The 21,511-nt window shown below is 53.4% G+C and overlaps 2 protein-coding genes across 2 annotated transcripts in view; one reads left to right on the forward strand and one right to left on the reverse strand.

Annotated features, from left to right (window-relative positions):
* The window catches only part of LOC137458957 (zinc finger protein 850-like), a 142,183-nt gene that overhangs the window by 103,399 nt on the left and 17,273 nt on the right, over positions 1–21,511 (forward strand).
* On the reverse strand, positions 6,036–6,968 carry LOC137458959 (olfactory receptor 14A16-like). Its single transcript, XM_068170247.1, has one exon. It carries the CDS (start codon positions 6,966–6,968, stop codon positions 6,036–6,038), a length of 933 nt encoding a protein of 310 aa, XP_068026348.1.

Consider the following 21,511-nt stretch of genomic DNA (forward strand, 5'->3'; position numbering starts at 1 on the left):
CTGTGGTGACAGGTTGGACTTAATGATCCTCGAGGTCTCTTCCAACCTTAGTGATACTGTGATACTGTGAATCTCTCTGCACTTCTCCAGGTTCTCCATCCTCTTTTAGAAATGGGAACCTCACCATCTGATGTGGCTTCCATCAAGACTCCCATGCCCCCTTCCTAGGATCAGTGCCCAGCTGGTCACATCACAGCCTGTCCAGAGGCATGAGGTTGTTCTGCCCCAGTGCAGACCTTGCCTGCCTTGGCCTTGTGAAACTTCAGGAAGCCTTTGATGGCCAAATCCACTCACGTGTCGAGGCCCCTGTGGACTGGAATCCCAGCATGACAGCATTTAAGGTTAGAGGGCCAGTGCCTCAAAGGGAAGACAGCAGCAGTCAGGCTGGAAGGGACGTCAGGAGGTGTCTCAACCAACCTCCAGCTCCAACCAGCATCACAGCAGATTCCTCAGGGTTTGAGCCAAACATGTAGTGGTCACTTCCTGGGGCAGAGCTCCTGCACACCCTCTGGAAAACAGCTTCCAGGGGTTGATTATCCTCATGTTGGAAAACTTTCTCTCTCTGTGTAGCCTCAACCTCATCAGTTTCAGACCATTGTCTATTGTCCAAGTGTCCTGAACAATGGACAAGAGCCTGACACATTCTTCCCAGGATCAGAGCCTTGCTGCTGCTCATTCTTCCCAAGATCTTCCTTTTTCCAGGCTGGACAAGCCAAGCAACCTCTACTGGCACTCTGCCTCTTTGCCTCTGCACACAGGAACTGCCCTGCAGTATCAGAGAAAGCTTTCAGGAAGGTGCTCAGAGAAACAAACCTTGAAGGGTCCTTGATTGTGTTGAAAACACAGGGAAGAGTGTTCCTCATGTCTACAGTTTCTGGGTCACATCAGACAGACCAGGGCTGAATCAGAAATGGACTGGAGAAAAACATTGGACTCTGAGTAGGTGCAGTCTGTAATGGGAGAGGGTTGGGGTGTGAAGGCATGAGGAGACCTCCTGTTCTGATGGCAGTGATGATCTGGAGCACAGCTCTGTCCCACAAGCAGCCCTGACCTGTCCCTGCCTGCAGTCCCAGCACTGCCACACAGCAGCACAGTGCCCAAGCTGCCAGAGCTATCAGGCCTTGCCCCAGCACAGAGGATCAGTAGGAGAGGGTGGAAGGGAAGAAAGAGCAGCTGAGGACAGCCCAAGCTCTTGGGCACTTTGGAGGCTAAGGAACCACCAAATTTCCTTCCCATTCTGATTGGATGATGACATTCTCTGTTGAGAGGCACAGAGACAAGAGACAACCACACAGCCACTCTCTGCCTGAGAGAAATGCACTCAAGTCACAGAGTAGATTGTGGGGGCACAGTCCCCCTGTCACTGGGAATCTACTCAAGACCTGATGGGATTCCCCCTCCCCACTTGCCTAGGCCATGAACTAGCACAGAGTAAGCCAGGTATGGATCAGGACAGAGAGAAATAGAGCACTGAGAGGTGTCCTTGGTATGCTGCACCCTCGCTCTCCCAGCCTTGCACTGCTCTCTCTATGGCTTGGGGGTTTGTCACCTCCTGCCAGCTCTGTGCGTCTGTGCTTGGATCACAGCCAACAGCGAGGTGATAGAAAACTTTGGAGGTCAAAACCTTCAGGGTCTGTGCAAGTGGCAAAAGATCCCAGGATGATTCAGCATCCAAGGTTCTCCAGATCAGAGAAACACCTGATGAAAGTCAAGGACCTCCACCTCTAAAAACAGTGACCCTAAAGCCAGAGCCTTGGAGCTCTCCTGGATCACAGCAGCTGTGTCCAGCATCTCCCCCACTCAGACATCTCTCAGGCACAATCTGCACCAAGGGCCAGCACCAAGTCAGACTTCTCCAGGCTCAGTTCTCATCCTCTGAGAATTTTGAAGCTTTGGGCGTGTTTGCCCTGAGCTCCAGCAGAAGGAAATTGAACTCCAGGGCAGCCTCTCTACCAGCTACCTCTCACTTCTCTGTGTCTGTGGCCAGACACCTTTGCTGTCACCAGGGTCAAAGTTTCTATCTTGCACTGAACCCAGCCAGCTCTGTCCCTCTGTCTGTGTGTTTTGTGCTTCTCTCCAGGCACAGCCACAGAAATAGATTTGATTTGCAGTCCGTCAGGGTCAGCCTTGTCCTTATCCACTCTGTCATTCAGAGGCTCTTGGATTAGAACACATTCTGCTGAATCACCTTGTAAGCCCCAGGTGGGCAGTGACAGCAATGGGGAGGTTGGGGAGGGTGAGGAGCAAAGTTGTCCACTCAATGTCAGCCCTGAAGGACAGACATTCCTGCAAGTGCAGATGTCCTGCTGAGACAGCCTGGGTCAGTGTCACTTGGGGAATTATCATCTCTGCTCTGAACTGAAATGGAGTAAAATATTTTATCTTTGACATACAAAATTGAGCTTTGTGAGGTGCACTTTGAAATCCTGGAGAAGATTGCAGAGACACAAACATCTCCTTAGGGCACTTGGGACTCATTGCAGGAACCTCAGGTACTGAGAGAAGACTGAAGAAACTTCTTCAGAAGTCAGAAGGAAAACACAAAGTACCTTGAAGCACTGATTGGCCCCACTGAGAGCATTACCAACAAAGCCTCCCAAGGGCTCCTTAGAGCAGCTCAGTGGAGGCCATGATTGCAGCAGACAAAGGCAAAGTGCAGGAGAGCAAACTCTGGGTTTGGTTTACGGAGCAGAAAGGCCAAGCCCTGACCACAGTGCCTGGGCAGGCAGATCCTGTCCCTCATGTATGGGTCAGGGCTCCTCAGGTGCTGTGGGGTATAGAGTTTGTGATGCTGAGAGAAGGACAAGGGGATGACAGTCCCCAGCCTTCCTGGGGGTGTTTAAGGAAACACTGAGGACCCCCTGGTGCCTTAGGAAGTCTCCTCACAGCCCTTGGTGGTGGATGATTGCCATAGCCAAGAAGTCAAAGCCTTGGGTTCTCCTGATGTCTTCCAGCCTTGCAAGTGCCCATTGCCATCCCCACCACAGGTTGTCCTACACTGTCCCCCACCTTGGGTTTGGTTTCTGCAGCAGAAAGGCCAATCCCTGACCACAGAGCCTGGCAGTCAATTGCAGAGGCTCAAGCTAAAATTTCACCTGCCTGGCCTTGGTGGGAGAGGCAACTGCCATAGACAAGAGGAGAAAGACCTCAGTCCTGTTGAGCTTTCAACCTTGCAGTTGGTGCTACACAGCCCCATGCCTGCAGCTCTTTCCCTTCATGCTCTTGACACCCATCTTGCTTTCCTGGCAGCTCTCACCATGACATTTCTGTACCCTCCCTGCTCTGTCTGTGCTCTCCATGGCCATTTCTTGAAACACAGAGCCAGGGCCTCTTGGATCACAAGGATCCCCTTTGAGTGACTTTTCTTTATCCTCACCTCCTGTGTGCTCTCAGGAGCAAAAGAGGATCTGGCTGGCCTCAAACCAGGACACCTCCACTCTGAACCCTGAAATTTGCACACTATGGAAGTTTTCTTCCCTTCACACAACCACCAGGAGCTGCATCATCCCCAGATTTCAAGCAGGTGCACACTGCATCTGTAGTGCCCTGAGCTTTGACTTCAACCAGCTCCTTCAGTTGCTCTTCATCAGATTTATTCTCCAGGCCCTTCCCCAGCTCCTTGCCCTCCTCTGCCCTGGCTCCAGCACCTCCACATCTCTCTTGGATGGAGGTGCCCAAAACTGGACACAGCACTCAAGGTGTGGCCTCCCCAGAGCTGAGTTCCAGGGGACAGTCACCTCCCTGCTCCTGCTGGACACAGCATTTGTGACCCCAGCCAGGATGTCTTTGGCTTTCTTGGCCACCTGGGCACACTGCTGGCTCCTATTCAGACGCTTGTCCATTAGCACCCCCAGGTCCCTTTCTGGCAGACAGCTCTCCAGCCACACTGCCCCTGGAGCATTGCTTGGGGTTGTTGTGACCCAAGTGCAGGACCTGGCACTTGGCCATCTTGAAGCTCTTCCTGGGAGCGTTGGCCATGGATCCAATCTATCCAAGTCCCTCTGCAGAGCCTCCCTACCCTCATGTAGGTCAACTCTGCCACCTGCCTTGGTGTCATCTGCTGACTCACTGCTGACACACTCTGTGTCTTCATCAAGGTCATCACTAAAGATGTTAAGCAGAAGTGGTCCCAACACTGAGCCCTGAGGAGCACCACTTGTGACCTGCCACCAGCTGTATTTAACTCCATTGACCACCACTCTTTGGGCCCTTTCACACATCCAGGGCTGTATCCAGCAGAGCATTGCTCATCCAAGCTAGGAGCAGCCAGTTTGACTGCAAGAATCCTGTGGGGAGCAGTGCCAAAGGCTTTTGGAATGTCCAGGGAGACAATAGCCACAGCCTTTCCCTCATCCAACAGTCACTCATCCTGTCAGAGATGGAGAACAGGTGGGTCAGGCAGGAGGGATTCAGGCAGTACTGGGAGGGGATGAGGGGATCCAGTTTTACTTCATTGAGGGCAAATCTTTACTGGGATCATAGAATCATAGAATGGTCTGGATTAGAAGTGACCTCCAAAAGTCATCCAGTCCAACCCCTGCAGACAGAAAGGGACATCCTCAACTAGATCAGGTTGCCTAGAGCCCTGTCCAGCCTCACCTTGAATTTCTGCAGGGATGGGGCCTCAACCACCTTCCTGAGCTACTTGTTCCAGTGTTCCACCACCCTCATGGTAAAAAACTTCTTCCTCACATCCAGTGTAAATCTACTCTGCTCTAGTTTGATGCCATTGCCTCTGGTGCTGTCCCTGCAGGCCTTTGCTGAAGGACCCTGCTCTTGATATTGTTGAACCTCATGAGGGTCACCTGGGCACCACCTCTCCAGCCTGTCCAGGGCCCTCTGGATGCCATCCTGTCCCTCTGGCATATCAACAGCACCACTCAGCTTGGTGCAATCTGCACACTTGCTGATGGTGTCTCCATCCCTCTGTCTATAGCACTGATAAAAATATTAAACAGCACAGGATGGGATGAGTGGACTGGGACAGTGCTGGGACTGAACTTGTTGATGTTAATGGGAGCCAGTTTGAAACAGGAGATGGCCCAGACTGGACTCTGGTGTGCTTAGGGTATGGAGTTGTGATTGTCCTGTCAGTACTGGGAGTGCATAAGGGGATTAAGGTTTTACTGAGGCAAGGCCCAAAGTACATTTGGAGGGATGAAAGGCATCCTGCTTGCACTGGGACAAGGCCCAGACTGTACTGGGAGGGCATGAGGGTGTGCAGTTTGTACTGTGATGGATGCAGATGGTACTAGGAAGGGAGACAGGGGATACATTCTGTGCTGGGATGGGACCCAGACTATAGAGGAAGAAGACAATATGATCCAGCCTGTATTGGCATGAGGCCAGATCTCTACTGGGAGGGGTGAAAGGAACCATGTTTAGACTGAGTCTATACTAGAAAGGGCTCAGGGTATCCAGTTTGGACTCCGAGTAGGAGCAGTCTGTAATGGGAGGGGACTGGGCTCTGAAGACATGAGGAGACCTCCTGTTCTGATGGCAGTGCTGTTCAGGAGCCCAGCTCTCTCCCACAAGGAGCCCTGGTCTGTCCATACCTGGAGTCCCAGCACTGCCACACAGCAGCACAATGCACAAGCTGCCAGAGCACTCAGGCCTTGCCCCAGCACAGAGGATCAGCAGGAGAGGGTGGAAGGGAAGAAAGAGCAGATGAGGACAGCCCAAGCTCTGGGGCTCCCTGGCACTGCTGCTGTGCTGGGACTCTGCCCCTCCACCTCTGCACACAGGCACTGCCCTGCAGCTCCACAGAAGCCTTGGAGGAAGGAACTCAGAGAAATAACTCCCTGCAGGGTCCATTATTGTGTTGAACACAGAGGGAGCACAGCTCCTCATGTTTGCAGCCTCTGAGTCACAGCAGACAGGACAACACTGAACCAGAAATGGTCTGATGAAAGACATTTGTGTGGGAACAACATTGTCACAAGGGGAACAGCCCCAGCAGCAGCCAGAACTCGAGCAGCCAGGCTGGGCCTGCACTGAGTGACATCAGAACTGCTCTGCAGGAGAAGACAAAGAGTTTATTGCTTCTGAAAGCATCCAGGGATCAGTTGGTTCAGGGCAGCCTTGAGTTCCTGGTTCCTCAGGCTGTAGATGAGAGGGTTCACTGCTGGAGGTACCACTGAGTACAGAACTGACACCACCATGTCCAGGGATGGGGAGGAGATGGAGGGAGGCTTCAAGTGGGCAAAGAAGGTAGTGCTGATACATAGGGAGACCACAGCCAGGTGAGGGAGGCAGGTGGCAAAGGCTTTGTGGCGTCCCTGCTGAGAGGGGATCCTCAGCACTGCCCTGAAGATCTGCACATAGGACACCACAATCAACACAAAACAGACAAAGACTAAGCAGACACTGGCTACAATAAGCCAAAGTTCCCTGAGGTAGGATGTGGAGCAGGAGAGCTTGAGGATCTGGGGCACTTCACAGAAGAACTGCTCCACAACATTGCCCTGGCAGAGGGGCTGGGAAAATGTATTGGCTGTGTGCAGCAGAGCATAGAGAAAGCCACAGGCCCAGGCAGCTGCTGCCAGGTGGAGACAAACTCTGCTGCCCAGGAGGGTCTCATAGTGCAGGGGTCTGCAGATGGCAACGTAGCGATCGTAGGACATGGTGGTGAGGAGAAAATACTCTGCATCAATTAGGAACATGAAAAAGAAGACCTGGAGAACACATCCTGCATAGGAGATGTCCCTGGTGTCCCACAGGGAATTTGCAATGGATTTGGGGACTGTGGTGGAGATGACACCCAGGTCAGTAAGGGCGAGGTTGAGGAGGAAGAAGTACATGGGGGTGTGGAGGTGGTGGTCCCAGGCTATGGTGGTGATGATGAGGCCATTGCCCAGCAGGGCAGCCAGGTAGATGGCCAGGAAGAGGCAGAAGTGCAGGAGCTGCAGCTGCCTTGTGCCTGGGAATGGCAGGAGGAGGAAGTGGGTGATGGAGCTGCTGTTGGACATCTGCTGCCTTTGGCCATGCCAGAAGAGAAGGAGACAGTGACAAGTCAGAAGAATTCTCTCAGCACAGCCAAAATCACTCCCCACAGACCCTCCCCTGTCACACAGACACCTACTGCTTCTCAGGGACTTTCCTTCAGCTCCTAGGCGGGAGCACACCTTGGTCCTGGCTGAGGGTAAAAGGCAAGAGTGGGAGAGCTTCCCATGGACTCTCTGTCACCCTGCTTTGCCCCTCAGCTGGAGGGTGACCATTCTCCCATGTCACCCTGAGAAGCCACCAGACACTGCTGAGAGCAGAGGGATCCACCACACACCACTCCGTGTCTCAGGGTCTCATCATCCCACTTCTTGTCCAGGAGACACTTGCCTCAGTGTCCTCTAGAAGGCAGCACAGCCTGGATGGACACCTCAAGGACACAGCCAAGGCATGACCATGGCAGCTCCTGGAGTCAGCTCATTCCCAGCCTCACAGCCTGCACTGCCCAGAGCTTCCCAGGCTGGAGGACAGCTGGGACACCTCATTGCTGTGGCCCCACCTGCACAGAAGATCTCACAGTGTCTGTGCCTGACTCTGCAGCTGAGGCTTCCATGCCCAGAGAGCCATCAGCAGCACAAAGAGCATCTGAGACCGGCAAGGAGAGGGACAGACAGACACTCAGGAGAGCCCTCAGGTGAGGAGTGTAGGCACTTGGTGAGGTTCCCAGTAAAGCTCTGTGTGGTGGTTTAAGAGTCTCAGCCCCTTCTCTAAAGGTACCGCTGAGTGTTCCTCCTCACCAGCCAGGCCAGAGACAGTGGAAGCAAAAATTCAGGAGAGGAGAGACTGGGTCAGGAATCCCTGGCCTGAACATAGTCATGGAAAATGCCACTGGAAATGATCTGGACATGAACTGGAGCTGAGAGCAGCCCTGACCCACACAACAGCCCCTCCACAACAGAAAGACCCTGCCCTGTCCTGCCCTGCACTGCCTTGCCCTGCCAAGGGTGACTCCTTCCAACCACAGTTTCTCCCCAAAGCAGCATGAAGAGCTCCCTGGGGTGCTTGAGAGCTGAGCCTGGCAGGCAGCAGAGTCCCTGCCCCAGCACACAGCCCCAGCTTTAGGAGATGCCTCCAGGAACTGCAGCTGCACTGCCCTCCAACCACAGACTCACCATGACTGTGACTGCAGTGACTTCTCCTCCAGTGAGCTCTCAGCATCCTCCCAGTCCTGGCTGCCTTGAAGCTCTCTCTGCCTTCCTCATCTCACTGAGATGCTCTGGCAGTGCCCTCAGACCTGCTGTGTGGTGAAGAGGAGCCACTCCTGGCCAGAGCTCCATGCAGCCCAGGAGCCAGGCCCAGCTCGATGATGAGCCCAGGCATTTAAAGGAGCCCTCTGGTGGCTTTGGTGCCATGTAAACCTCAGGGACTGAGAGGAGGCTGATGAAACCTCTCCAGAAGTCAAAGTTAGAGTCAAACTCTGAAGTTTCTTGTAGTGTTAACAGGTTCCACTGGGGGACACTACAAGGAAAGTGTCTTCATGGTCTGGTGAGAGCAGAGAACTGAGGCAGAGCTGACAGGTCAGGACAAGCAGATCAAGGTGGCTCTGCTGCTGAGGAAAGCTGGAGGGGTTTCATTGATCCAAAGGGCCAAACCCTGTGCCCCAGCCCCTGGCAAGGTATTTCCTGTCCCTCACCTGTGGCCCTGCGGTCTGCTGGGGGGCAGTGGGGAGTGAGGATGAGCAGTGACCAGGGTAGGACCTTGTCAGGTTTCGCTGTGGTTTCCTGCTGAAAAGTATTGAACTGTACCTTTAAAAATAATTTTCATCACATACTTTGATCAATAAAAACCTCTCCAATTAGCTGCAGAAACCTTGGCAATAATTAAAGGTTCAACAGTATTTAATGAGCCCCATGGAGTATTTGGGGCTGATTACATCATCCTCAGGTACTGCCAGGAGACTCTGACAAGGTACTGCCAAGAAGCCTCTCAAGAAGTCCAAGGCAGAAGAAAACTCCAAAGTACCTTGAAGCACTGATTGGCCTCACTGAGGCTTGTTACTGACAAAGGCTCCCCAGGGACTCGTTAGAGCAGCTTGTTAGAGGCCAGGATTGCAGGCAGACAAAGGCAAAGTACAGGGGAGAAAAACTTGCCTTTGGTCTAGGAAGCAGAAAGGCCAAGCCCTGACCACTGCCCTTGCAATAGAAGAACCTCAAAGCCTCAAAGCCAAGTTTCTCCTCACAGGCCTTGATGGCAGAGGCAACTGCCAGATCCAAGGGCACAAAGACCTTGGTCCTGTTGGGCCTCTCAGCCTTGCCAGAGCCCTTGGTCATCCCTACTGCAGCTTCTCCTACACTGTCCCATGCCCGCAGCTCTTTCCCTTCAGTCTGCTGACACCATTCTTGCTTCCCCAACCAGCTCTCCCCCTGCCATTTCCATCCCTTCCCTGAGCTGTCTCAGCTCTCCCTGCCATTTCCTGACACCTCTGGATGGCCTCATGCACAGCAGCTCTGCCCTTTGAGGGACATTTCTTTGGTCTCATCTCCACAATGAACCTTCCAAGATGCTCTGTGTAGCAGTTTTGTTCTCTCCCCACTCCCCAGAAGAGCTCCATCCTCTCTGAAAGCACCCTTCAGCCATGTGCACCCTGCTATGGCAGTGCCCTGAGCCTCCATTCAGCAGGCTGAAGCAGCCCAGGTCCCTCAGCCTCCCTACAGAGATGTCAGCTCCCATCCTGGCAGATCTCCTCTGCAGTCCCTTCAGTTCCCCTCCATTCCTTCAGACTGGACATTCCCATACCCAGTCACCAAGCATCCAGATGTGGCCACAGCAGCGCTGAGTCCTCGGGGAGGACAACTCCTGTGTCTGGGTGGCCACACTCCTCCTGCCATAGCCCAGCTGCAGTTGGCCTTCTTCACTGTGTGCAGTGTTTGTCCATCCCAGTTATTTTGAATGGCTCCTCTCAAACCCTGTAGTGCCTTTCTGACTGGGAATGGGACACACCAGAACATCCAGCTCCAAACAACTGGCAGACAGTTTGTAGTGGGATGGGGCCCAATCTGTCATGAAGTGGGAAAGGGGATATAGTTGGTACTGGGAGGAGTCCCAGAGAAGTGGTTAGAAGGCTTCAGGTGGTGTAGCCTCTGCTGGGTGTGGACACAATCTGTACTGGGAAGGAGTCCTGTTATGGTTGTTATTAATATTTAATAATTGGCCACACCAGGGGAGGTTTAGGCTCAGGATGAGGAGAAAGTTCTTCCCAAAAAGAGGAACTGACCAATGGAATGTGCTGCCAAGGGAGGTGGTGGAGTCACCATCCATGGAGGTGTTCAAAAAAAGATTGGATGTGACACCTGGAGCCATGGTTTAGATGTCAGGGGTGTTTGGTGGTAGGCTGGACTTGATGATCTCTGAGATATTTTCCAACTTGGGTGATTCTGTGTTTCAGTGATTACAAGGTGAAGGGAAAAGCTTGAACACAGCTGGTGACCAAACCAATGTCTGGTGACAAACCCAAGAGATTCCAAAACACATAGTGAAAGGTGAGGAGAACATCTGCACAGCTGATGGAATGAGAAACTCAAGAGTCTCCAGAAAGCAACAGAAAGAAGGGAAAAGAACCTCAGGAAAGTCTTGCTCAGTATTGCTCTATGAGATGCAGACAGGCCTTAGGCCTGGTCCTTGAAATGGGAGCTTAGGAGAAGACAGAGGCTTAGGGCCTGCTCTTGAAGGTGACCTTTGCCCCAGCTCTTCCCAGAGAGGTCCTTGCTGTCCCCTGTTCTGCTCCCTCAAGCAGACCAGCACTCACACATGCCCTGCACTCTAACAGCCATGCAAACAAAGGGGAACAAGCTCAGGGTTATTGCTCCAACCAACTGCTTGAGACTGAAGCCCAAGGCAGGAATCCACAACCATAGCCAGGCCCAGAGCTCTGAGAAGCCCCAGGTGGTGTCTTCCTTTTGCACTTCATGCAGAGTCTGCTTGGTTCCCATATCTCATTGATCATAGAATTATCTGGGCTAGAAGGGACCTCCAAAGGTTATCTTGTCCAACCTTCCCAGGGACAGCCTCAACTAGATCAGGTTACCCAGAGCCCTGTCAAGCCTCACCTTGAAGATCTCCAGGGATGGGACCCCAAGCCCCTCCCTGGGCAACCTGTTCCAGTGTTCCACTACCCTCATGGGGCAGAACTTGTGCTGGCTCCTCCTTCCTGCACAATCCTGCTTTGTTCCCATCTCTCACCCATATCTATGGATGTCCTTCCTCTCTGATCCATGGAAACACAACAACTTGTGTTCAGTGCTGTGCCCACTCCTCCTTCCGAGGCAAAGACCATGCCTGGAGCCATTCCCTCCTGAGCAGCTCTTTCTGCAACCTGTTTCCCTCCTCCCTGGGAAGCTGATCCTGCACCTGCAGTCCTATTCCAGAGGACTGGGAGAGCAGAGATCTTCACCATGGCCTTTTCTGCTTCACTTTCTCCTGAGCAAGGCAGAAAGCATCAGGCCAAGCTGTGCCAAGCAGAGGCCCTTTCCTTTGCAGCATCGTTTCATTTGTGCCATTTCACATCTCCTTGGACCCAACTTTGAGTCTCTCACTGATCAGCCACAGTTGTATTTGGGAAGTCTGCCCCAGGGGTACAGATTCCTGACCAGCTGAGGGGTAATCTTTTCCTGCCTTTACTGCCACATCTCCAATACTTTCCCTTTCCTCCTGGTGCTGCCCACCTTGTGTGTTTGTTCCTTATTATGGGATGGCGACTGCCTGGATGGGTGCACACCCTGAGTGTTTTTCTCACAGAGGTGCCTTGACTTCAGGCAGTCAATGTTTGCTAATCAGTTAGGTTGCATCTCTGGACACATTTGGAATCTCTCTTCTCTGGATCAGGAGCCTCTTCCATCCCCATCCTGTGCTTCTAATTCTGGATTATCCTTAAGGGAAGTGTTCATCCACAAGCTCAACAGGAGCCACCAGTGTGCACTTGCAGCCCAGAGAGCAAATTGTATCCTAGGCTGCATCAAGAGGAAGGTGGCCATCAGGGCCAGGTAGGTGATTCTCCCACTCTGCTCCACCCTGGTGAGACCCCACCTGGAGTACTATGTCCAGTTCTGGAGCATCTGTTACAAGAAGGACCTGGAGGTGCTGGAAGGTGTCCAGAGAAGGGCCATGAGGATGAGCAGGGGGCTGGAGCTGCTCTGCTATGAGGACAGACTGAGGGAGTTGGGGCTCTTCAGCCTGGAGAAGAGAAGGCTCCAAGGAGTCCTTCTTGTGGTCTTCCAGCATCTGAAGGAGGTTGCAGGAAAGCTGGGAAGGGACCTTTTAGGGTGTTGGGTAAGGATAGGTCTGGGGGATTGGAGCAAAACTTCATGTGGGGAGATTCAGATTGGATGTTAGGAAGAAATTCTTCCCCATGAGGGTGGAGAGACTCTGGCACAGGTTGCCCAAGGAGCTGGTGGAAGTCTCATCCCTGCAGGATTTTAAGGCCAGTCTGGGTGTGGCTCTGAGCAACCTGCTCTCGTGTGAGATGTCCCTGGCCATGGCAGGGGGCTTGGAACTGGATGATCCTTGAGGTCCCTTCCAACCCTGACAATTCTGTGATTCTCAGTATGTCCAAGAGGTATTATCAGGTATTGGAATTCCAGTGAATGCCCTCCCCCCTCCAGCCCTTCCTTAGGGTTCTCAGGGCAGTTGGTGCACACCCAGCAGTTGCTCTCATCAGCTCTGTGTTGTGTTTTGTGTCCATCCAGAATGGACATTTGCTACCAAGGGCTTTCTTTCTAGATTCAGGTGATGAGATTTTCAGTTCCCTTTCTCCTTCTCTTCAGCCTGGTGTTCCTTCTCCTGCACTAGTGCCTGCTGGGACAGGATCCATGTGATTAAGAGGAACCCAGTGGCAATTTCTGGGGAGCCTCAGATTCACTAGAGGTGATCTGCACCATGCAATGTCCAGAGCAATGTGAACCCTACAGCACTCAAGGGAACAAATAGTTAGAGAGCAGCCCCATGGAGGACCTGGGAGTTCTGGTGGACAGCAAGTTTTGCATGGGACAGCAATGTGCCCTTGTGGCCAAGAAGGCCAATGGGATGCTGGGGTGCATTTGGAAGAGTGTGGCCAGCAGATCCAAGGAGGTTCTCCTCTCCCTCTACTCTGCCCTGGGGAGGCCCCACCTGGAATATTGCATCCAGCTCTGGGCTCCCCAGTTCAAGAGGGACAGGGTTCTGCTACAGAGGCTGTGAGGATGCTGAAGGGACTGCAGCACTGCCTGATGAGGAGAGGCTGAGAGGCCTGGGGCTGTTTGGTCTGGAAAGGAAAAGGCTGAGAGGGGATCTGATCAATGTCTATCAATATCTGAGGGCTGGGGGTCAGGAAGCAAGAGGCAGGGACAGCCTGTGCTCACTTGTGCCCTGGGATAGGACAAGGGGCAATGAATGGAAACTGCAGCACAGGAAGTTCCACTTCAACAGGAGGAAGAACTTCTTGACTGTAAGGGTGACAGAGCCCAGGAACAGGCTGCCCACAGAGGCTGTGGTGTCTCCTTCTCTGGAGACTTGCCAACCCTGTCTGGATGTGTTCCTGTGAGACCTGCGCTGGATTCTATGGTCCTGCTCTGGCAGAGGGACTCAGAGATCTCCAGAGGTCCCTCCCAACCCCTAACATCCTGTCACCTGTGACTCTGTGAATTGTCACAGGGCTCTGAATCCAAAGGAGACCCCAGCAGGAAATACCAAGGTTCCAGCTACAAATCATGAAGTCTGTTTGAGCTTCATCTTCAAGGATCCTTCTGAAGTCACCTTCCACTGCCCCCTTGGGCTCTTCTGGGGTCTCAGCTAATGCATCCATGTGGCAAGTCCAGCTGCCTTCAAAGCAGTGTAAGTTGTTCACAGAAGCTGAGAGGCTCTTTCCATTTTGCTTGGAGAGGCTCCTGATTGTCATGGGTTGAGTTGACTCTGCTGCTGTTATCCAGACCATGCTGCAGCCATGCCAGCCTCAGAAATGAAAGTGCTGGCTGGAGCAAAGGATGATGGGGCTTCAAGTTCAGATGGGAGGCTCCCTGTTCCAGTTGCTGCTTCTGGGTTCTGGGATTTTTTGGGTGTTGGCTGCTCTGCTGGGATGGCAGTGGGACAGGGAGGGGTAGGGGAGCAGCTCCCTGGTTTGGGCTTTTGCCTTGCTTGCTGCTGCTTGCTGCTGCTTTCCACTGTGCCTTTTCTGCACACAGGCTGAGGTCACTGTACTTTTGTATTCTGATGATCTGATTTGCTCAGGAAACTCTTCTCTCATTTGTTTCTGTATCCACACAAAGAGGTTTTGTGTGGTGTTCTTTTCCCCTCAGTTCTGTGTTGGGGGAGGCAGAGAGGTTAGGCTGCTGGTTCAGCTGAACCCAGTACATTCCTTTTCTGGAGCCCAATGTGTGGCAGGAAAGCAGCTGCCTTAATGAGGACAGATTTTGGCAGGAGACAAAAGGATTGTGGTAACAAAAAGAGATAAGAAGATGATTCAGTTAAGGCTTGAGGCTTGTCAACAGAGTTTGACAGAAGTTTTCTTACCTGTAGTGTGTTCACTATGTTGATGGATTGGCTTTTGGGGTCTGACGAGCTGTAGTCCTGTTTGTGGTGCTGATGGTGCTCAGTGTTAGCTTAGGGCAATGGCTCAGAGATGTGCTCCCCACTGCCGGGCAGCTTACTCTGATTTCATCCAGTGCAATACCGGACACTCCCAAGGAAACCACTGTGAGATCTGCCCAGATGCTGGATACTGAGGAGTGGCAGGGGGTGGGGGGAGAGAAGGGGCAAATTCTTAGGCTGCTGGTCACCTCTGGTGCTTTGGAATTTCAGCCCTGAGGAAGTGCAAAATCCTCCCCAGCTGGGGAAAGGTTTGGGAAAAGTCTGTTGTCAGCCTGGGAGTTCCTGAGAGACAGAAATCACTGCAATGTGCTTAGGCCTAGCCCATGCTTCTCAATGCCTGGCCCATGCTTCTCGATGCATTCTCATCTCTGTGCAGAGGGCTCAGGGGCAAGAGAAGGTCTCTGGACCTACAGACAGTGCCACAGGCATGGCAGCTGTGTCAGAATCAGCCTGTGACAGGATCAGCTGCCCCTCGTAGTGAATGGTGCTTATGACCAGGATTGTGCCCCAAATATTACCAGAACATGCTTCTGAGTGTGTCCCCCCTCTCTTCTGGAGTCAGTGGGGGGGGGACCATGGCACCACTGAGTCCAGGTCAACAATCTGCCTGGGCATGTTTCCACCCCTGTGGCAAACAAGGCCCAGGCTACATGTTTGTTTACCCTGTCTACACCATGTGCTTATGCTCATTTGGCAGAGTCTCAGTTGATTGGTTAATTATTGTGTTAGCAGTGGGTGCTGACTGGAGCAGTATTCTTTGGGGCAAATGGTAAATAGGAGTTGTTTGGTAAACAAGTGCCCCCCACGCTGGTGTCCGTGCCTATGTCTGCGTGCGTCTCTGTGCCGCTACGGTCCGCCTCGCACGGGACTTGAAGCAGCTCCAGAAGGCCTCGCTGCACATTGCCACTGTTGCCCGGCTGGGGGCAGTGCCGTGGAGCGTGGGGTCAACTGCCGCATGAGCCATCGCCACGGGAGGAAACCATGGCAGCCCCTGTGCACCACCGGTCCTGAAGCGCTACAGCCCCCAGAGCGGGGAACCTTTGCCAGGTGCTGCGCTTCGTGGAGCCAGCGGCAAAAGCCTCTGAAGCTTCCCCTGGGAGGCTCCAGGACCTTTGTGCTCGGGGAGAAGCAGCAACCCCGCGGCACAGCCACGCGGTCGGCGCCGTTCTCTAGTTCCTCATTAGGGCACAGCCGTGCCGCGCTGTCAGGACTCTAAACACATCACCAAGGAAAGATTTCATGAGGTTCTCAGCTCGTGAGGAAGCCAAACCTTTGCTTTATAGAATTTGGGTTCAGGGAGTGCTGAAACTGTCCTGGGTTGAGGGTTTGCCGGTCACCGACCAACCCCTCCCCCACTGCTTCTCCAATCAGTTTCAACTCTAAATTCTAGAACTCATTTGGTTCCTCTGAAGTGCCCAGGCACAAACGTTCTGCAGAGGTGGTTCCACCAAGCCAATACTGCTGCCTGTGAATAGAAACTAAATCCCCTGCTGCATAGTTTGTATATCAATAGACTACCAATATATCTATTCATTGATATCCTTGCTGCTCATTCCTCAGGGCACATCTACAACACTCCTGTAGGGATAAAGAAGCCTATAAGAAAGCAGCTGATCCTGCAAAGGACCAGGAGGGATCAGGGTCCCCATGGGAACAAGAGAAAGAGCCAGGGCTGCTGGCTTGGTTCTTATCTCTGGCTTTGGAAGATGGCCAAGGACAAACAGTGGATGAAACAAGCAGCAGGCCCCAGCAAGGCAAAGGAAATCTCTGCTCCTCTGTCCAGGCCTGTGTTTCAGCTGTGAAGGAACTGTCCCAGGAGTTCCATCAGCTCCAGAAGAAGCTTTTATTCCCCACCTGTACAGTCCTGTGTTTCAGCCATGAGGAGCAGCTGCTCCCCTGTCCAAGGGAGAGAATCTGGGAGGCACACACCACAGCACACCCTCTGCTTTACTTGTGTGACCATGGGGAAGACGTGAGGAAGTGGAAGGGAAAACCCAATCCAGTCCTGGCTGCAGGAGTCTGTGGATTACAGGGGAATTGTCCCCCCAGAGATGCTGCCTCAGTTTCCAGTGGGAAATGGCCTAAGAAGAGCAGTGAAGCTAAAACCACTTCTGGTCCTCCTGAAGGGACTCCCAAAGCACCTTCACGAGATGCAAGGCATCCAGTCAGAATTAGAGGGGCTCTACCTCCAACCAGATGGAGGGGAGAGACAAATTGGTTTGTTGGACTGTACAGAACCAGTGGCCTGGCAAGTTGAAGCCATGAGAGAATAAAGCTTTAGTAGATACAGGTGCCCAGAGTGCTCTGACACCATCAAACCACAAGGGGTGGAACCCATCTGTGTTTCTGGTGTGAACAGGAGGATCCCCACACCTGGATGTGTTGGAAGCTGAGTACTGGGATGCAAACCACAATTTCCTTTCACTTGGAGGCATGGAAGGAGTCACTGGTCTCAGACTGCCCCAGAGGCGGAAACACTACCCCAGCATTTGCAGCATTTGGACTGGGCATGGACTGATCCAGACTGTGCTGGAACAGAGTGGAGCTGCAGAGCACCTGCAGTGAGCAGCCCTCTGGGTACTGCAAAGCAACCTCCTGTGCAGTGAGAATGGACAGTGCCTGAGGTGTGCTGCTGATTGCTGCTGGGCATGGTGCAGGTGGCACAGAATGAGGGCTTGGGAACATCAAAGGTTAAGTTGAAAGTTTGCTGCCATTACTCCACACCATCCTGCCTCATGCCACCTTCACAGGGACAGTGCTGGCTGGAGCAAAGTACTACAGGGCTTGAAGTTCAGATGGCAACATGGGAGGCTTCCTGTTCTGGTTGCTGCTGTTGGGTTCTGGCTCTCAGGTGCTGGCTCTTTGCTGAGCGGGAGGGCTGCAGGGGTGTAACTACTGGCTGCTGCTGCTCACTGCTGTGCTTCTTTCTGCAAACAGCCTCAGGTCAGTGTGCATTATGGGATCTCCTTTGGATTCAACTCTTTTGTTCTTATCTCAAGTCCTTATCTCAACCCAGAGGGTTTTTTTGTTCCTCTGTGTGTTATTTTTCCCTCACTTCTGTTTTGGGGGGACAGGCAGCTTAACCTCTTCTCAGCTCTTCAACCTATACCAGTCCCAGAGTGGAAAGCCAACAGAAGCTTTCTGAGTTCTTCCAAAGATGTCCATCAGCTTCCCCCTACACCCTCCAAAGATCCCAAAAGTCATTCCTAGGACCATCCAAATCCCAAACACCTAAGATCACCTGAAAGCCCCTGAAGAATGCCTCTGAGATGCCCCTCAAGACTCCTCTGAGAACCTCATTTCCCCCTCCCTGAACTGGGCACACAGTTCCACCCCATCCCTTGGGAGCAAATGCAACCAAAATTTGAGCATTGAGGCAGGGATATCTGAAATAAAAGCAAACAGACAGGATTTGGGTAACTTTTGGGTTTTATTGAGACAATTGCTCAATGGACAGAGGATTTCTTACCCCAGGGAGACACAAAGCATAAGGGAAGAACCAGACAGACCGTGGCAAAGCCCTGCCCAGCTCCACTGGGAGCTCCAGCTGTGCTGACTCAGCACTGTAATTGCTCTCTTTAGCAATAATTGGTGTTCAGAAGGGCAGGAGGTGTTTGTTCCTGCTGGTGTCCCAAGTCCCTGAGAAATGCAAAGGAAAAAGGGATGATTTTGGTGCTGGACAGGCCCTCTCAGAGGGGCCGCGAATACCCAACAGATTCTAGGTGGATTTATGCCTCCCCTCCAGTGCAGGCTGCTCTCTGGTGTGGGTGCAGCGGTGATGGTTGAGGGATCGCTTCTCGCTGAAGCTCTTCCCACAGTTAGCACAGGTGAAAGGTTTCTCACCAGTGTGGGTGCGGTGGTGGCAAATGAGATTGTCCCTACGGCTGAAGGCCTGACCACACGCAGCACAGCTGAACGACTTCTCGCCAGTGTACACACCACGGTGCTCCATGAGAGCTCGCTTGTTGGTGAAGCTCTTGCCGCAGTCAGTACAGCCGTAGGGCTTCTCACCATTATGGATGAGTTGGTGCTGGATGTATCGATTACTTGTGGTGAAACTCTTCCCGCACTCAGCACAGGGGAACAGATGCTCTCCAGTGTGGATGCGGCGATGGATGGTGAGAGTGTAGCTGTGTTTGAAGCTCTTGCCGCAGTCCCTGCAGGGAAAGGCCTTCTCATTGGTGTGGGTGAGGTGGTGTTGCCTAAGATGAGAGAGCTGTCTGAAGCGCTTGCCACAGCTGTCACAAGAGAAGGGCTTCTCTCCAGTGTGAGTGAGGCAGTGCTGGGTGAGTTGGCCGCGCAGGGTAAAGCGCTGACCGCAGTCAGCACAGGTGAAAGGTTTCTCTCCAGTGTGGGTGCGGCGGTGCTGGGTGAGATTGCCGCGCTGGGTGAAGCTCTGACCGCAGTCTACACAGATGAAAGGTTTCTCACCAGTGTGGGTGAGGCAGTGCCGGGCGAGATGGCCGCGCCGGGTGAAGCTCCGGCCGCAGTCAGCACAGGTGAACGGTTTCTCTCCAGTGTGGGTGCGGCGGTGCTGGAGGAGATGAGAGTTCCAGCGGAACCTCTTGCCACAGTCACCACAAACGAAGGGATGAGTGCCAGGTTGTGGGCAGTGGTGTTTCACTAGCTCTGACCTACCTGGGAAGCTCTGCCCACACTCAGAGCACTGATTCAGCTCTTTGGGTGACACTGAGGGACCTGCTCTGGCTTCATCCTCCTCCATACATTCCTCCCCCTCATCCTGGTCACCTTCATCATCATCATTATCCTCCTCTTCATAGTTGTCATTCTCAGCATCATCCTTCATCTTGTCCTCTTTTTCCTCCCCATCCTCCTCTCCCTTGGCACTGCACATTGGCTTCTCCAACTTGATCTCTGGGTGCTGCTTGTTCTCCCAGCTCTTGTCTGGGTCCTTCTGTGAGGCCATACTGTGGCAGGAAGGGGTCACAGCTGTGCAATATGGAAGATGGAAGCACCTGAGCCCAGGACCCCAAACCCTCAGATCCTGCCTGGGTCATGACAGTCCCTGACTCCCAACACCTAGCTACAGGAGAGAATGTAGAGGGGACCTCAAACCTTAATTTTCTGCTACAGAGTGGGCACAGACCTCTAATACCTGTGCTGAGACCCCAGGTTCCTGTGATCAGTGCCCTGAGGTTCCCTGGGGCTTACAAGTGGTCTTGTCCCACTCTCTTCGAGCCTGGTGGCATTGCTAGGGTGTTTCCTGGCCCGATCTCTCCTGGCTCAGGCAATGGAGGCAGCAACATTGACCAATGAAGACCAAACCACCTTCAACCTTCTCTCACCACCCCCCACGTCCGAACCCCAAACAACACCTCCTGCCACACAACTGACCATCACAAGCCTGGGGAGTTCCTAAACTCAAACACCTGATGTGCCTCAGAACCCCTGCAGGGGTGAAATGTGGTGGGTAGGAGGAGGTGGAGGAGGCTGGGAGGTGCCCTGGGATTCTGGGGGCTGCGGTCCTGCTGTTGCCCCACTCTGGGTTTCTTACCTGCTGGGCTGCTCCAAGGGGCAGATCTGCAAACTCTGCTCTTCCACAGCACACAGGGGCAGGGATGATGGAGAGAGAGGGACACAACTCCTGCCACAGAGAAACAAAGGGCTCAGAGGAGAGCACAGACCTGCAATGGATGGCTCAGCACTGCCCAGGACCAGGCAGCACAGCTCAGACTTGCTGGGGGCAGCTCCCAAGCCCAGCAGCCCAGCCACAGCACACAGCCAGGGCTGATCAAGATGGGAGGCCTCAACAACTACAGACTCAGCTCCTTGCCCAGCACACAGCCCCCAGCACACAGCTGCAGCCCAGCACCACAACACAGCTCCCTCCACACAGCCTCTCCCAGGCCTTGCCTAAAGCTTCCTGCCACTGCCTGCCCAGGCCTCAGCTGCCTACAGCTGCGTTTGCCAGCAGATCTTGCTCTGGCCACAGCTCTCCTCCCTGGCCCTCAGTGGAAAGGGTTTGGCTTCCTTCTCTCCCTGATCATTTCTCTCAGCTTGCTCTTTGCAGTTCCCTGGAGCTGCCACTCCACAGCCCCAAGAGAAAATGAGGTTGGATGGGAGGGCACAGTGCCCATGGGCTGCTGTTCATCTCCCAGTTGACACATGCAGAGCTGCAGCACAATTCACTCCTTTCACCTCCTGAAATGCTGCCAGATTCTGCCATTTCCTGCACACTCATTTGCCATCTGGGACCTGGATCCTCTCCTCTTTTTTGGGGGATGAGGCCTAATTCCTGCCTGGCCATTCTCAGGCCCTTCCCTCATTTCCAGCCCATCCATGTCCCTGCTGCCTTGGCTCTCCCATGGTCCTGTGTCCCTCACCTCTACTGACACTGCAACTGGAAGGGTGGAGTGGGAAATGCTGTGGCTGAGGAAGCACCTAAGGAACTGGGCTGGAAGCAGCAGCACAAGAATGGAATGGACCTGAGACTAAAGGCTGAGATCAGCTGGAGGGCTGAAAGAACAGCACCAAGCCAAGGGGGGGTTACAGATGAGGGCTGGGGAGGGACCCTGCAGCCACCTCAGGCAGCAGCTGATGAGAGCAAGTGGGACAGAGAGGGAGTGAGACCTCAGGTGACTCCTGCCATGGGGGATGGCTGGGCTGTGTGGCTAGGAGCCCTGAGTGCCTGCTTGGGCTGTGCTGGATGTCAGGAGGGGTCAGGGGACTGTCTTCAGACAGGCAGGGTTTGGGGCTTTGAGCTTCTGGGGTCAGCTGCTGCCAGCACCATTGGAGGTAGGAGCCAGGCAGAGCCACACAGCTGCTGAACTAAGCCCTCCCACCCCCTGCAGCCTTCACCCTCCATCTCTCCATCCAGTGCTCCAGCTCCACTCACTTGCTGCCCTCTCAGAGTCACCAGGGTCCTACAATGTCACCAGGGCTGATCTACACAGCCAGCAGGGCCCAACAGAAGCCCCTGGATGAGAGCATG

The sequence above is a fragment of the Melanerpes formicivorus genome, unplaced genomic scaffold, assembly GCF_026170545.1.
Source record: "Melanerpes formicivorus ecotype bairdi unplaced genomic scaffold, bMelFor1.0.p_v2 SCAF_301, whole genome shotgun sequence".
Classification (NCBI taxonomy): Eukaryota; Metazoa; Chordata; class Aves; order Piciformes; family Picidae; genus Melanerpes; species Melanerpes formicivorus.

Bases quoted from the DNA above. Each gene is read 5' to 3' on its own strand.
- LOC137458959 (XM_068170247.1), bottom strand. From the start codon at position 6,968: ATGTCCAACAGCAGCTCCATCACCCACTTCCTCCTCCTGCCATTCCCA.